Source organism: Cyprinodon tularosa, unplaced genomic scaffold (assembly GCF_016077235.1).
Source record: "Cyprinodon tularosa strain WSP-4 unplaced genomic scaffold, ASM1607723v1 ctg202, whole genome shotgun sequence".
NCBI classification, from domain to species: Eukaryota; Metazoa; Chordata; class Actinopteri; order Cyprinodontiformes; family Cyprinodontidae; genus Cyprinodon; species Cyprinodon tularosa.
Window position 1 is genome coordinate 508,055 of NW_024038744.1, and position 17,692 is coordinate 525,746.

Here is a 17,692-nt window from a genome sequence, read left to right on the forward strand (position 1 = left end):
CTGTTTTCCAATGCACAGCTGAACATAAGCCTTCTCCTACATCAAAAGCATGTTAATCTGCTAAACATTAAACCTGCTATATGGATCATAACTATGAATTCAAGTAAAAGGTAACCTTTCAAAAGTAAACTTCAATTTATCTCCAAGCATTATACTTTATTTACATTACACAAAGTAAACATGGCACGTTTTTACTTATTGTCCACCTTTGATGTTTGGAAAAACTTAATTAAGATGTTCTTTTTCAACATCAGCCTAAAAAAGGAAATTTTAAAAGAGAAATAATCAAATTTCATGCACTTTATCCCCAGATTTTAGGCCGCGAATCACAAACCAAATATACAGTCATTGGACTAGACAAGAATTGGAAAACTGGTTTAACTAACGGGTAACCACTTGAGTCCTACTTCATCTCCCGCCCCGCCCAACACAGGCAATACCCATAAAGAATTCTACAAAGCAGATACGCACCATGAATCACTCCGTCAGAAATACAAAAACAAGACATACCAACCTTTTAAGATAAATGCATGGTTTATTGTAGCCATAACAAAATTCACTAAATCTGATTATACTCAGCTGGCTCTTTCTTCAGAGTGAAAATCCACAGGTTAATTAGCAGGGAGGATCCTGCATCAGGCATTTACAAGTAACTTACATGTTCTTCTGATGTGAGGTGTAGGGCTGTGTTTGCTTTTGTCAGATGGCCACATTTCCATTGTTTTTAACCTAAGGTAAAACATATTCAACCCTTTGGGAAAAAAAAGGCATGTTTTCAGTTCCCCTCCTTTAAAGTGCATTCTTGTGAAATTACGGTCTTGACCATGTGCTGTACACAAATTCAGTCACTTATGTTAAAAATGTTCACAAGAGCATTCTTATACAAAATAACACACAGCATGGGGAATCCACATGGTGGAGGACAGCTGTTTTTTAAGTTGTGGGCTGACTGTTGTCCTCAGGATTGGATACGTGTACCTATGACAACCAGTTGCTACAACAGATCCACCACCTGACAGGATGAAATCACGTGCTGGTGTCTGATAAAGTGTCCAGCATCATGTCGCTCTCATACATATCACACTCCAGAGTTAACGACAGCCGTAGTGGCGTTTCCAGCATCATCTTTTCTTGATTGGATGCTGGCGTTTCCAATGTCGACAAGTTCGTCTCCTCAGACCTTGGCGTAGCTTGAAGCTCATTTGATTCTGGTTTGCTCAACATCTTCATCAGTGCTGGAGTGTTCAAACTGCTTCGAACCTTGTCATCGATGTCGGTGCCTATTTAAAAAGCATAAAATATCATTTTGCATGTTTATAAAGCTTTTTGTCTCTTCAATTTTTAATGGCAAAAATAAAGTTTGTTGACATTTCAGTTGTCAAAAAAGAAAACTTAAATGCAACTTTAAACAGTGAAGGGAAATTGTGTCTCAATCTTTCAGATTAAATGAAGTAGCAGAAAGAAAAAAAAGAAAACAAATTACATTTGTTGTTTTTAAATAACAAACCTATATACGCATCTGTGTCCCCGATGTACATTTCAATGCAATGGCCAAGCATGGTCACTGAGAATGTGTCGTCCCTTTTCAACCCAAGAGCCTGTCATAAAAAAGCAACAAAAAATGAAATTACTGCGGCATAAGATTTTTAAAAATCCAATCAAAATAAATAAAAACACAGAAATTTTTTATATCTAAACTGTAATCAAACATCAATAAAACAAATTTTGATTGTTCTATAATGTATTGTTCTTTATGCTTACAATCAGTTATCAATTAATCAGTTCATTAAAAGGCGCCCTGAACTTATTGATCGACAGCAATTAAAAGGTCAGTGGCCCATTTCCTTAAAACCTTAGTTTTTACTTACATAAATATGGTCCTTCCCCAACAAAGTATTTTTTTCCACAATATTGAGAATAAACAAACAAATATATATATATTGTAATTTAATGTTCCAGATGTATTCAATACTGACCGAATAAATCTTTTCTCACACATTATTAATCGTAGACACATTCCAAAACCTATTAGGTAACTAAATACAAAAAAAAGGAGTAGAATTGAACATGGAAAACACTTTTAATCCACCAGGAAAAGAAATGTAAAACTACTAACTAAAGACAGGGTATATGACTCTGATGTGGCGCCACACTATTTGCCACTATGTGTCAATGAAGTAAACAGTAACTTTGACACAACAGACCATGAATCAGTGGTGGGAGGCACAGTTTTGTTATCCTGCTTCCAAAAGGGGTGGTTGATGTTGTACTTAGAGGGTAGGGTTGTCAAAAGTATCGATACTCAAAAAAGTATCGATACTGAAATGTTGTATCCGGATACAATACTCATTTTCAAAAGTATCGAGTACCAGTTGCACCTAAACGGTCATTCATCTAAAGTGCAGAATAGAGGAAAATGCACTTTTTGAACACTGTGATTGAATAATTCTGTGCACTTTTCAGTTTCAGACTTTTTTGTAACAGTTGCAGCTGCTGAGAATTGTTTTTGTTTCTTAACCGGTTTGACTAGTGTCATTGTTATGTGTGCAAAGCATAGCCAAGTAAGGAAAACTTAATTTTAATTTTGTAAGTTTTTTATCAAGCTTGCTAAATACTGTGCACAGCAAACAACCTCAAAATGTTGTTCTTATTGCTTATTGTATTTATTTATTTATTGTATTTTAATTATTAATCAAAATATTTCTGTTGAAATTTTATCCTTGTGGTATCGAAAATGGTATCGAGTATCGAATATTTTCCTTAGTATCGGTATCGAGTTGAAAAGTTTAGTATCGTGACAACCCTATTAGAGGGATGTTAAAACTTGGCTCCATTACATGTATTAACTAATAACCAATTTTTATTGCCAACATGTCTTTTCTTTAAGGTTACGAAGGCTTTGTGTTGTGAATTTTAGCTTTCTTGTCATCCACCCTCGCCCTTTTAGCACATCGGTCATTTTTGGTTGGCTCATGGTGCTCTGCCATGCAGCACTGCTAAAATGACCCCAATTAGGTGAGAATCTTTTCTATTATTTATATGTACAGAGACACACACACACACACACACACACACACACACACACACACACACACACACACACACACACACACACACACACACACACACACACACACACACACACACACACACACACACACACACACACACACACACACACACACACACACACACACACACACACACACACACACACACGAAGTGGATTCTACATCCTTATTGCCATTAGTGTAAAATAATCATGCACTGCCTTCTGGGTTGATTCATGTTTGTTTTGTTTTTTTATCTAGCAGTCTCAGCCATCACTTCTTCTCTTGCAACTGCCTGTAAGGCTCTGATTTAAGATAAGCACTGGAGCCCTCTTCTGGACAGTGGTAATACTACAATTAATTAAATTACTCTTTTTAATCATACAAACCTAATTTTACTCCGATAAACCATAAATCAACAATCAATCATAAGTCAATAATTTGTAAGGCTGCGTACAATGTGTTTTTTTTAAAGTGAAATCCGACTGTAAATACTGTAAATACTTTCCCTATTCTAGCACGCCTAAAGGGAAACATATTTTCTCATTATATCATTAATATATCATGATGAAAATTTACACAGACTTAAGAAAGAAGAGGGATCAAGACTTTTAAACTTACTGTATGAAAGTAGTCTATTGCGCTTTCAAAGTCTCCCATGAGGCTGTGCACATATCCTATAGCAGAATACGTAGAGGCATGCTGTGGGATCAACACCAGCGCTTGACGATGATACTCTAGAGCCTGGTCGTACTTTCTGGAATATTAAACACCATTAAGAAACCTGTTATCCAAGGATTTAAAATAATTTAAAAAGTGAAAATTGCAACACAATTAACATTTTCTAAATTAACAGATCTTTTTTTTTTAAGGATGCACATTTTATTTTCCGACATCTTCAGAAGCTAAGCAGCGAACAGCAGATTAAAAATGAATGAACAGGTTCCAGATATAACTCTAGGGGAAAAAACATTTAGATAAAATTTTACTTATACCACAGATCGACAGATACAGTTTTTTGGGGCCAAAAACAACTATTTTGACATCAACTATTTTGACAATTAATCCCAGATATTAGCTGCCAATATTTTTGGTCTGATTATCAGAGCCAATATCAATGTTTCTTCCATCTATTTACATAATAAAATGACACATAAAAACAAAGTTTACACAAATTATTATTAAAAACAACAAAACAAACATTAATGGATAAAAAAATGGTTGGATTTTATTACCAGTTCATGGGTAATGCAGGTACTTCATACAAGCTTAAGGTGTTGGCTGCTAAATGTACTAATGAATTGACCAAAGCATGCATATATTGGTCAGAAAGATGGAAGACAAAACAGCTTATATTGACCAAAAGTGTCTCTAATGCATGCCCTTAAATATGTGCACACATGGTTTCATTTATTCACACTATCCCATCTAAATTGCCCATATCAATCAAACCACTGCATCAGGAAAGGGCTGGGCACCAAATAAAATTCCTTTCATTCATCACATATATGTTTCAGCAATAAGACCTAAAGCTGGGGTCATAGCAGGGTGATGGTATTATTTACTCATGAGAACAGGACATAAAGTTATCTAAAAAGAAAATCAAAGGGCGTAACCAGTGCCAACACTTACTTTAGTTTTCGACACACATGACCCAAATTGTTCAACAAAGGCTCCCACTTGTCCACAGTAACCTGAAATCAAAACAAAAGTCAATAAGTTAACCCTTTAACGGAGTGTATGTTTAGTCATGCATCACACTGAAACAGCTGTCACCTCCGTCCCTATGGCTTTGATTTTCTCCATTGCATCAAGAAATAACTTTTCTGCCGTCTTCCAGCTGTACAAACCAAAGAAAAAAAAAAACATGCAAACAGTCAATGAAAAACTCTTACATATCATCAATATTATCACATTATAGTATGGCAATTTTTTAATCAGCAGTGGTCAATTAAATAAAACAATAACAATAGCAAAATTAACTTAAAAAAATACTGCAGTATACTCACTCTCCATTTTGAAATGCAACCACTGCCACCTCGTGTACAACAAACGGGTCTTCTGGGGCGATACTAAGCGCCTGGCTAAAAAAACGCTCAGCCAGCTTGGAGTTGTTAGTAAGACCGTACTCCAGTCCAATGTAGAGCATAGGCAAGTGACATCTGTGAGAACAAACAGCAAGCAATATAAAAATATAGAGTTCAATTGTTTAAAAAAACATTTTATTCACAGGAAAAGGCAACATTTGGCAAGAAAAACAGGGACAACAGTGGTGAAAATAAACTTGATTCCAAACTGTAGGGATCCAGTTTATTTAGTCTGCATCAATTATTATTATATTACTGATTTGAAATCAATTTCTAGAGTAAATAAGCACATGTTCCATAAATTGTGAGAGATATTTAAAAATTCTGTCTGACTTATAAAAACAAAAACTTTCAAGTTATTCTAATTAAATTTACTTTACTCAGCTTCTCTGTTGTCTTGAGCCTATAGCAGTGAATGCTCTGGTTTAAAACCTTTACACCCTGGTGGACTGATAAAGCATACCAATTGCCTGTTTCCACATAGAGCAAAATATATGTTTCTGTTTACTTTAAGTATATTCACATATTTTTGGGAACTTGCTAAAGCTCAAACTGATCATCAAAATCTGCAATAAAAATAGATGTGAACATGGTATCAATGCTGGTATCAGGTAATCCGGGCTTAGTGCTTCAGAACAGGTTTATCTAATCATGCTTCCAACCGCTACCATGTGAAGGTTGATGGAGCCGACTGAAAAGGTGACAGCATCGATTGGGCATCAGTTGTTACCTACCCTTTCATGAGCTGAGCAGCAGTGAAATATGCAGCCATGGCTTGATCATGTTCACTCTCCACTGCAAACGAGTGGCCATAAGCGATCCATGCGGGACCATAAGTGCGATCCAGAGTGGTAGCTTTGCTACCGAAAATATACAAAGAAACACCAGGTTACAGTTTAAAGAGGCTTTAGGCAGAAAACTATTTCTCTTGATTGCAAAGATCTACCTAAGGTATCGCCTGGCATGTTCATTCTTGTTGCCGACCATGAGATAGTAGCACCCAACAGCAAACCAGGACACCTAGAACATGTTCATTTGTTTTTAATGCGTAAAAAGTAGTTCAAACAAATAAATAAAAACTAAAAAAACAAAACAAAACTCACTGGGTTGTTGGGGTACAGGTCTACAAGTCTGTGCGAAAGGTAAAACAACTCTGTAGGGAAACAAGAAAGAAATCAGTTCTAAAAAGTCCACTACATTTTCTCTTTAAATAAATGTACACTAAGTTCAGTCACCATTTGCTTTTCCAAGCTCGACCAATGTCCCTATGTGAACCGGTAAACAGTTGGCATGAAAAGGGTCTTTAACCATCACTCTGAAATGCAAACATGTTCAAAACAAACATGTAATTAGATTTCTTTGAAACCAATGGAAAATTTTGGTTTTAGAAGCCAAAAACAAGTCAAAGCTAGATAATATATTCAACGTCCTGTTTTTCATAGGAAGTGGGTAAAAAGAAAAAAGAAAAGATAAAGCATACTTGCAAAGTGTTGCACCTGCTGTTTTTCCACTATTTATGACTATTGGTTTATGCAAAATGCTTACAAAAGGAGCTCAGTGGCTACTAACCACAATGAGAAAATAGATTGTATGCTAGTTTACAGAGCAGTTGTGAATTTATTGCTCGATATATATAGATAATAGTGGACACTTACGTTGATGTGAGTTTGTAGCACATCTTGAAATCGCAGTTATAATAATGTCTCTCAGCAAGAGACACAACTAAATCCAAGTTGTCTTGGAGACCATTGACCATCTCAGGCACCACCAGATCACTGGGCTTGTTATACTGCAGAGAAACAGAATTTAAGAGCAAAATAGGGTTCACACAAATACTGAATGTGAAAATTACAAGTTATCTTTGCAAGAGCGAAAACAGGAAAAAAGACCTGATAAAAATCTTTGAAAATGTGTTACCAGATAAAAAAGAAAAAGATAAGAAGCAAAACTTTGAATGACATTGTAGTTTGAGAAGTGAGATGTCATAACAATAAATAATAATACTTGTTACTAAAGTAAATTGGGTAAATGTTTATTCTAAATAATCTTGGATGACATCATTTTAAATCAAAATACTGAACAATATCTTGGTTCTCAAGTAGTACTTACTAAAAAAGGACAACATAAAAATTTCAAATTGAATGAATTAAAAGTTTTCGTTGCATCCAAAAATACCGTAATACACAACTACAACAAACAAAAAAAACAATATTAAAAAGATATTAACACTTTGAAAAAAGAGCGCTCTTTAATGTTCATTCTATGTAAAGAAATGGGAAATGTTATCCCACAAAAGATCGCTTACTTTTCATTTAAAAAATGACAAATCAGTCATACAAGTATCAGAATATTTACTTAACATGCCTGAAGTGTGGGTTGTGCAAGATGAAAAATGTAATGGCTTTTTGAAAATTACACAATTACAATTCCCTCACACATTAAAGATGTTTACAAAATATTTCCTTGGTTAACATTTTAATTCAAACTGTAATTTAAAAAATAAATAATTTAGGTCTTTTTACGCTTCATTTTAAGACGAATTATAGAGGAAGTTATATCCTTCTATGCATTGCAGTACGCAGCTAGTCTTTAGCCTCTACTTTAAACATCCGCTACAGTAGGGGTACCCTACCCTAGTCCTCAGGGACCCCTGCCTTGCATGTCTTAGACTTCGTTCTAGCACACCTGATTCAAATGAAGGCACCTCCTCTACAATCAAGCGCTGCCTGTTAATCATCCATTTGTCTATGGTGTGACTCAACACCGAAGCACCTAAGACATGCAGGACAGGGGTCCCTGGCGAGCAGGGATGGGAACCACTGGGCTACACTGATGCCCACACTGCTGCTACTGTGAACAATGGAGGTAGTCACGATTTCTTGACTATGCAAACACACAGCTCTAATACTTTTCATTGGATAATGTGATTCAGATAGGTGAAGTTCATTTTAAAGGTGCAGGTTTAGGCCCTTTTCAGAGAGGAACTGGGAAACCAGCAACAGGTGGTGGCGGGGGATGAGGGGAATGTGTTGGCATGGGCATCTCTACGCACTGAATGTAACTCTTGTTAAACATTTAAGAAATATTTGATTTATCTGATTAATAACAGATTTATTAAGCGTGGTACTCTCTCTTTTATTGTTACTCTATGTCTCTACCACAGATCTCCCTCTCTCGTCTCTCTGTGACAAATCAAACTTCTTAGGGTTTCTATTTTGCAGCCTAAACAATGAGTCAGATTTAGAAGCAGGTACATCAAAATAAACAAAATGCACAAACACACACACGTAGATTATGGGAGCTTGGTATGTAAATCCACCAGTAAGACATTTTAGGTTTTCTGTGGAGGTTTGATCGATCTGAGTGTCTTGATCTTTCACTCACTGCATCTGAAAATCTACAGGATAATGTTGCTGATGCTTTTGTAACGTTATTGGAACTTAATAAAATTCAGTGTTAATTTGATTTCCGTAATACATGTTATGATAATGGGGTTGTGGTATTTTAACTTCTTTTTTTTATGATGCATGTTTGTTGTGGTTATTTGAGCATGATCAAACATGCAGCCTTAACTACGGCTACACAAAAAGGTTTGTTTTTTTGAAAAAAGCATTTTGGGTTGGGGTTTTTGTAAGGTTTTTTTTTTTTTATGTACAATTAAACTAAGAACTCCCGCTATTTTAGTCTATAAAAAGCTAAACAACATATGTACTTGGATACAATATTCTAAGTTATATAAAAAACATTTAACGATCAGCAAGTCTGCCTTGATGCATAAAGAGGTGATATTTAAATTTCTTATTTTCTTAGAAACTTGCAGCACATTTATATATTTTATCTGTTGTGGTTGTTAAAAGTAAAACCCATCTACCAGGGAATAACTGTTGAATCTTTCAAAATGACAACTTATCAAATAGAAATACTGGATTTGTTTCCTGTTTTTTCCATTTATCATCAGAATATCTATTTGTTATTTTATCTATAGAATGATACCATCCATTCACATTGCCTCAAGTTTTAAAAAGTGCTTTTCTGTGCAAAAACAAAGCATTTTTTCACAAAAAAGCAACTGCAGAGCCTCTTACCTTCTTTAATTTATTCTCAAAAAGAAAGCGTAACAGCTCCTCCTCTTCCTCAGTCCCCTGCTGACTAAGAGGAAGTGAGTCCAAGAAGTCTTTTTCTAATACAAGAAGAAAAGTATGTATGTCAAATGAAAATCATTACAGAAGTCACAAAGAAATAAGTGATACAAATGATAAAAAAAAAAATTAAAATGACATTATTCCCAAAGATGACCCTAACCTTCTTGTGCGGTCAACATGTGGTGAGATGTTAAAAGGTCAAAAGCTTCAAAGCAGTAGACATCTAGTTTCAAGGCCTCTTTGTAGCTGAAGGTGGCCAGGGGCCTGTTGTCCATAGCATCATAAATTTTACCCCGCAGGAGGCAGATGGAGCTACTGATCTGAATGTTTTAGAGGGGAAAATAGAACAGAGAGATAAAGAAATGTAAAACAGAATAGAAATATCCTTTATAGAAGAAGTAAATAAAAACCTTTAACCAGGACCTCAAGTCTGTTTAAAAAGAGCAGTTTTTCCCAATTATTTCAATAAATGTTATACCTAAAAAAGAGCTTTTTACACTCTGTCAGTTTGGACTTTGTAGATTTAAATGTCACATCTAATCATTTTTAAAACAGACTTCTTTCTATACCTTTAACTCTGAGCCCAGATTTTTTACACACAATGGATAAAAATGAGTTTTTTTACAGTGTAGCTTGTTTTGGTCAATAATTAAAATTAGTTCAACTTACTAAAAGCCAAAAGATAATAGGGGATTATTTTATTATTTCATTAATCCCCTGTAGAGAATTCTGAGAAAATCATGGATTTAGTCTGAAAATGTATTATGTATTTTTGTAAATGGCAGTAGGGCCACTAGGAGGAGCCAAACGAATTAGATTTTGTTACATATTGTACCGTCAGGAATAGGTCCCAGTTTGAACAAATAAGTAAAAATAAAAATAGAAAAAAAATTTTCCCCACAAAAGTTACCAACTGCACCTTTTAAAATTAGAACCTTAAATAAACCAAAACTAAAAAGTATTGAAGTATTTCAGAAATTCCAGTGAATCATACCAGGCCTTCTTGAAGATTAAGATGTTTACCTCACAACATTTGAATAAGGGACACACATGTGACTATTTCTAAAGCATACATCAGATATACTGCCACCTTTTGATATCATCATTCTAAAATAAAAAGAAATTAAGAGAAGAACCTTCCTAAAAAGTCTGGTTCATTCTTGCACACAATGTGTAGATAGCCATTAGAAGTTAACTCCTTATTCTAACTACCAAAAGGTCAATAGTATATTTGGACATGTTTTGATTTGGTATTATTGGTATATACTGTACACAAGCCCACTTCAAGCTCCACTTATCGTATTTTCACGACCATAAGGCGCACCATACTAAAAGGCGCAGTCTCAGTTATGTGTGCCATTTCTGTATTTAACACACACATAAGGCGCACCGGACTATAGGGCGCATTTTTTATATACAGGTACATGTCCTCTACTACCTTTAAATACCTCTACTGCGTATTTAAAAATACAGCGGGCCCAAAACTGAGTATGACTGTGCTTTATTCATGTATTTATTACAAAGTATTAATCAAACCTGGGAGCTGGCCGTGAGAGATGACAGGGCGCTGTGGTCACTCCTAAATTAACTTAAAATCCTGAAACCTGCCGACGGAATATGTTCGCTTTTATTACCGGTATCCTGGTGCCTGCAGTTTAAATTATTTAGATGAAAAACACCTGCCAGCCACCGCGGTGAACCCGAGGCGACCAGGCCCAGAGGCTGCTGATGAAGGGATTTCTCCTGTCGGTGCACCGCTGGTATGTGGGGGTCTGAGCACCTCCGACAGAAATAGATAATCTGGATGAACTGACTGCAATTATGAAGTTTTCAGGTGGACTTTCTCACTTAAAAACATATTAAAACTACTTTATTCCCACTGATCACAGCAAATATAGCTGCAAGATTTAGATTATTTAGATGAAAAAACACCTGCCAGCCGCCGCGGTGAACCCTGCCCAGATGCTGCTGTTGAATTAAGTTTTCAGGTAGAAAAATAGAGCGGGAGCAAAACTGAGTATGATTGTGCTTTATTCATGTATTTATTACAAAGTATTAATCAAACCCATCAAAGTCATCATCCTCTGTTTCTGAATTAAACAGCTGCGCTAAATCAGACATGCCAATTTCCCCTTCTTCGCTGTCAGTCACTTTCCGTGCAGCGCGGATCCTCAGAAATGATGCCTGCTTTTGCGAAAGCTTGAAAAACAGAGCCAGCAGACACGTTAGTCCAAGCATCTACAATCCATCCGCAAACGGTGGCGTAACTTGCCCGGCGCTGCCTTCCACTTATCGTGAAACTGTGGTCTCCGTCTGTCATCCATCGCTCCCATGCCGCTCACAGCCTTACTTTGAACGGCCGCTTCACACCGATGTCGAGCGGTTGAAATTCCTTTGTCAGACCCCCGGGATAACGGCGAGCACAGCGTTTATTTTTTTTCACCATGTTTTTCACATCAGCTGTGAGATGGGCACGCATGGAGTCACATATTAAAAGCGATGGTGATGCGTGGAAAAAACCACCTGGTCTCCTCACATACACCTGCCTCAGCGACGCTTTCATCATCTCCTCATCCATCCAGCCCTTTTCATTTACTTTTAATATCATATGTCATCAGAGCGATGTGTCTGTCTCGCTGTCAGCTCCCAGATCAGCTTCTCCGATTGGTTGATGCGGCGCTTCCAGCAGCAAAACTTCAATTTTTCCATCTCGAGCAGCAGCAGCGCGTTGGCGGCGCGCTCCCGACGCGCTGCGCCTGCTGCTCAAAACGCGCTGTGGGACCTTTTGCTGCGCCTATACGCTCGTCAACCGTTGACTTTGCATGTAAACTCGCTGCTTCTGCTGCACCTGCTGCGTCCGGTTCACAGCGAGCACAGCGTTAATTTGTTTCACCATGTTTTTCCACATCAGCTGTGAGATGGGCACACATGGAGTCAGATTAACAGCGATGGTGTGGTGATGAGTGGAAAAAAACCCACCTGGTCTCCTTACATTCAGCCACTCTTTCATCATCTCCTCAATGAGGTGGTCTCAAAAGTCGCAGTTGCAACACACATAGGGCGCACCGCACCAAAGGGCGCACCGCACATTTTGAGGGGAAAAAAAGACGTTTAAGTGCGCCTTATAGTCGTGAAAATACGGTAGTACATTCCTTTGTAGGTCAAGGTGTAGAAATTAAAGTTAGATACATAGACCTGCCAATATTTTGGACTGCCATTGGGCTTTATTGTTGTGTCTGCATCAGCCAACATATTATGGTTTTATTACAACATATTACTAGAGCATTCACCAGCCACGCTTTGAAATCGAGTAAAATGCAGGCTTTCTGCTCCCTCCACTGTTAATGTTTTGCTAGATTTGTAAATAAATGATTCTCTTTTGTTTTAACTGAGACTATTGTATCATTTGTTTTCATTGTTTTATTTCTATCATGTCAATGGAGGAAGGAAAAGCAACATTGGTCTAAAAATCCCCAGCTTTTAGACAGGATCAGTTTTAGTAGTCAGGATCAGTTAGATATAAAAATTAATCAGTATCAGCATTAGAAAACACGTATAGGTCAATCTCTAGTAAGGATATCATCGTTCTGGAATATTTTTAACTTACAGATGCAGGCGACATGTCCCATTCCTTTGCAGGCTCAGTCCCGCTGTCGTCCTTTTCAGTTCCACCTTGTAATTTTTTGCTAACAGGCTCCTCTGCATCTAGGGTATCCAAGGCCTGCTGGAACTCTTTAGCAGCATACTAAAATAAACAAAAATAAAACCATCTATCTTTGTAAAACAACCAACACAACTTTCAAAGATGTTATATCAGGATAAAGAAAATAAAAAATAAATATATCTTAATAGATGATAGGTGAGGAGAAACGAACATGTTTTTGTCACCATTATTACACATGTATGAAAATACTTATAAAATGGTTTTTTTAACTATACTTACATGACACTTAGCAGCAAGATACTGACAAGCTCCATACAACTAAGTAAGAGAAAAAAAAAGTCAAATATTTCTTTTTATGAAAGGGTTTACTTTAAAATTTGAATCAAGCTAAAGAATCCAAATTCTGCTCACTTTGTCAAGTTTTCTTGAACGGAGGGCATGTGAGGCTCTGTGGTACTGTGAGGTTAGGTAAAGGCACTGAGCTAGCCAGTAGATATCCTGGGGATCTTCTGCATGCCAAAAACATAAAAATAAAAATGAAAGAGTCATTACATTTCAATTACAACGGTAAGAGGTTTTATAAAATATATTAAAAAAAGAAAAGATATTCTAAATGTGTTCAGGATCCCTACACATTATGTCAAAAATTATCCCCCATACAGACATCAAAACATTTGATTTAATCTTGGAATCAAAAATAAATTTCAATTAAATGTCAAACAAAATTGATAGTGTCACTCATCTAAGCACTTTAATTTTCTAGGTTGTGTAGGAACCCTGTGTTTTTTGCTTGAATTCAGCAGTCATGGCCCAAAGCTACTTAACTGAGCAGGAACACAAACAAAAATAATCTTTGTAAAACAACCAACACAACTTTCAAAGATGTTATATCAGGATAAAGAAAATAAAAAATAAATATATCTTAATAGATGATAGGTGAGGAGAAACGAACATGTTTTTGTTTGTTGTTGTTTTTTAAATAGCCAGGAGGTTTTTTTTTTCTTTTTGTTTGATTGATTAATACTTTCTTTTAATGAATTAATTCCACTTATCCTTCTTTGTCTGGGTCCCGCCATGGAGCAATTAACGTAGTGTTAAGTCCTGACAACAGGGCATATTAAAAGATAATGAACCAATTTAAGCCCAAAAAACGCAGCTCCACCTGTTAGGCTGTGTTGGGGCACTAGTCTGGATTACATTCTATTAGGTTGGAAGGAGTAAAGGTTCTGTTTATTGAAGAAGGTAATGTAACACGAGACAACGGACTGCAACTCACCATGAGAAAGGGATGCTATCTTGTCGGCCCAAAACAGCGCACTTTGATACTGTTGCTATAAACAAACATACAGGGAAGAACCGGGTTAAATTATATACGCAGTTTTCGGTTAGATTGCATTCACGGTTTAGTTCATAACCTGTTGAATTGTGCGTTTTTTATTACTTTTTAAAACCAAGTGTGTTGAAGTTAGCATCTGCTAGCGACAGATAAATCAACAAAGGCACCAGTTCTCTCACCTGGTCAATGTACTGCCGAACTCGTTTTCGGAGCCTATCGAGGTTCATTTTGTTTTGTTTATGTGTTGACGTTGTGACTTTTAAAATAGAGACATTACCGGAGAGTGGACCCACGAGCTAACTGGTTAGCTTCGGAAAATCAAATCCGCGGCTTCCCCGCAGAGCGTGTTCTGCCTAACAGTTCCGTAAAGAAACTCGAGTAGCACGAATCGTTCCGCCTCAGAACTTTGCATTATTAATTATTACAAAATCGATGTAAATTACCCCGAAAAATATCAAAAGCACCCTTTCATATATATATATATATATATATATATATATATATATATATATATATATATATATATATATATATATATATATATATATATATATATATATATATATATATATATATATATATATATATATATATATATAAATCTTTATAAAGTCTCTCATTTGAAGTCACACAGTTAGTTTACCCTTTGTACATGTAAAAACAGTTTATTACAACTGTTAACATTGACTGTGCAATATACAATCCTTTATTTAGTATTTTCTGGTCTATTTATTTAGGATTTTCTGATCTCATGATAGAATACATTAATTAAACTTACTTGTTAACATATTCCTTCCAAATGTCTGACATACAATTATAATCACCTTTAAATTAATGCATTAAATTCCACTAACAAAAAACTGTTTTTGTTTGTTTGTTTGTGTTGGTTCATTAGTGTATTATTAAAGTTCATTGCTTGGTTTATAGTCATATTATCATAAATGTGTTAAAATAAAAAAGTAGTGGATGCCAGATGTGGTGAAGTTTAAGAATGAGACCCCTAGCTTTTGTTTGACTGAATTTGGAAAGTGTTTAATTGTTAAGGTAGTGAAAAAGAAAAAATAATTTAACTACAGGTAATGATGGCTATGTGCATTGTAAGCCTGCCACGATTTACATATTTCTTTATTGATGCATTGAGGAAATCAAGGGGTCCTCCCTTCACTTTTATGAGCGCATTACAACCATAGAAGAACACAGGACAGAGACTCTAAGGGAGGGTTTTACATGTCCCCTCTGGCCAAAGATTGCTTTTGGATAACCCAAAAAAAGCTGTAATGAAGCATTGAAGGAGAGGTTTTTTGGCTTTGAATCCTGAAATGATAACCATATAACCTGATCTTTCTGAATATCTCCAGCAGTCTGTGGGTAAAAAGTGAGGTACACCATGGACGGGTCACCAATTAATCACAGGGCAACTCATGTAACCATGCACGCACACACAAACAAACCTAAGGGAAATTTAGAAATGCAAGTTAGCACTCATGGTTTTGGACTGCGGAGGTAAAACTGAAGTACCTGGAGAGAACCTGCAAACTCCATGCAGAAAAGCAGGAATCCAACCCAGAACATTTGCTGCAAAGCAACTATGCTACAAGCTGTACCACTATGCAGCCAGCCAGCAAAGATCATCAAGAGTAAAAAAAAATCCTTTTTCCAAACTGTGTATTTAATATAGTAGTCAGTTTAACTTAGTAATCAGATTAAATACAAATAATCGAGTTGCCAACTATCAGATGTATTGATGATTTTAAAACGGCTTACAGTGTTTAACTAGTATTGAACGCACTTAGGTTAGAAGAGGACATTTTACAGTTTTCGACAATATAAGCACGACATAAAATTGATTAATACAGGGTGTTTGCAAATATTAAAAATATTTGTGAATTTAAGCAAAGCTAAAAATATCGACCACAGTAGTAAACTTAAAGGTAAAGGGAGTAGTGATGAATGAATCCCATTCAGATGGCAATCTTTAATGAATGAACATTAATGCAACACTGCCCTCTTGTGTGCAAAGGAGGAAACAGCATTTGGTGAAACAAACTGGGTATATTTCATTTATATATATATATATATCAGTGACGTGCGGTCAGGGGAGGCAGGTGAGGCAGTGCCTCACCAGCCATCATGGAAAGAAAGAAAATATATAATCATAAAGTAATTTAAATTGTTATATTCATCCGGTGGTTTGTACTAAAAAATATTCATTTTTCATGTAGCTTCACCAATTTCGATTTTTATTTGTTCAAAATCGCTGAATTTTCTTATTTTCCCATTCAAATGCTTGGAAGCGATGCCGGTGAGGCAGCAGCGAGCTCTGCCTCACCTTGGATTGCGCAACCCCTGGCTCTGCGCTGGCTGCAAAGCGGAGAGAGCATGTTGCTGTACGGCGTCAATAAAATGGTTTAAACAAATGTAATATGTGAACTTATTTCTAATAATTTGGCTTATGTATATAATGTACAGAGCTTTTTGTCACCAACTGTGTTTGTGTAACGTGTTTCGTGTAATGAGCGATTATAAACGGCAGAGAACAAGTTCGAGGTGAGGCAGGCAGTTCTCTTGCCTCATGGCAGGGGGTGCTCAAGAGACTGAAAACATAAGGCAGGAACAGGACGGATCAAGGAAGGCTTTCTTCCCTGGCAGTGATCTCCATTGAGACAGAGAGACTTTTAAAACTGAAGGAAGATAAGGAGGACTTCTATTCATTTATAAGTAAAGGTAAGACAGTAATAACATTTATTTTGTTTTGTTTTTTAAGGAAATGTGTGTTTTGTGAGCTACAGTTTGTATGTGTAAGGATGCAGAAGTGAAACATAACCTGTAAACTGCTGTCAATCTATGCATCTATTTGCAAATCTGATTCTGATGACGTCAGTGCCTCACCAGCTATGAACCTCACCGCACGTCACTGATATATATATATATATACTTTTGATTTATCAAATGTAAAAACTCCAACCAAACTAGATTTTAAGGCTTGTTGTGTAGTTGTATTTAAGGCTGAATCTAATTTCAAAGCTATCCTCATAAAAGCTTCTAAGCCAAATTAATTGCTGCTCACTTCCCAGCATGGCCTCTGTGTCATTGCACAGGAAGAGTACTCATAAATGAATTAAATGCAATTAAAGGTTTCCGGTCTCATTCGATTTTGCATTGTACGAGATTGATGTGTTGATGGAACGGATGGAGAAAGTAAGAAGGATAAAACAATATCTCTAGATAATTTTCTCTCGGGATTTCTTATTATTTCTAGTAAGTTCCCTTTGTTAATAATAAATCACATAACAATAAAATAAAAATTATGACACATTGCACCTGTCAATGGAGCTGTAGCAGGCTCCCGAGGGGTGACCAAAACAGCAAAATTTGAGCCCCTTTGATATCTTTTTGTTAATGTATCGGTGGCA

The 17,692-nt window shown here is 36.2% G+C and overlaps 1 protein-coding gene across 1 annotated transcript; it reads right to left on the reverse strand.

Moving 5' to 3' along the window:
- Positions 1–515: 515 nt before the first annotated feature.
- On the reverse strand, positions 516–14,642 carry cdc16 (cell division cycle 16 homolog (S. cerevisiae)). The gene is made up of 18 exons (XM_038284821.1): positions 14,459–14,642; positions 14,220–14,274; positions 13,355–13,452; positions 13,223–13,261; positions 12,887–13,024; positions 9,440–9,599; positions 9,223–9,317; positions 6,793–6,926; positions 6,373–6,452; positions 6,241–6,290; positions 6,084–6,157; positions 5,872–5,997; positions 5,060–5,212; positions 4,827–4,890; positions 4,683–4,744; positions 3,672–3,807; positions 1,508–1,598; positions 516–1,280 (listed from the first exon to the last, which is right to left on the reverse strand). Exons 1-18 carry the CDS (start codon positions 14,504–14,506, stop codon positions 1,027–1,029), a joined length of 1,857 nt encoding a protein of 618 aa, XP_038140749.1. The 5' UTR covers positions 14,507–14,642; the 3' UTR covers positions 516–1,026.
- Between the last annotated feature and the right edge of the window lie 3,050 nt (positions 14,643–17,692).

Coding starts and splice junctions, on each gene's coding strand:
- cdc16 (XM_038284821.1), bottom strand. CDS start 14,506: ATGAACCTCGATAGGCTCCGAAAACGAGTTCGGCAGTACATTGACCAG. Junction 13,453..14,219: donor GATAGCATCCCTTTCTCATG/GTGAGTTGCAGT, acceptor TTTGGCATGCAG/AAGATCCCCAGGATATCTAC. Junction 5,998..6,083: donor CATGCCAGGCGATACCTTAG/GTAGATCTTTGC, acceptor TATTTTCGGTAG/CAAAGCTACCACTCTGGATC.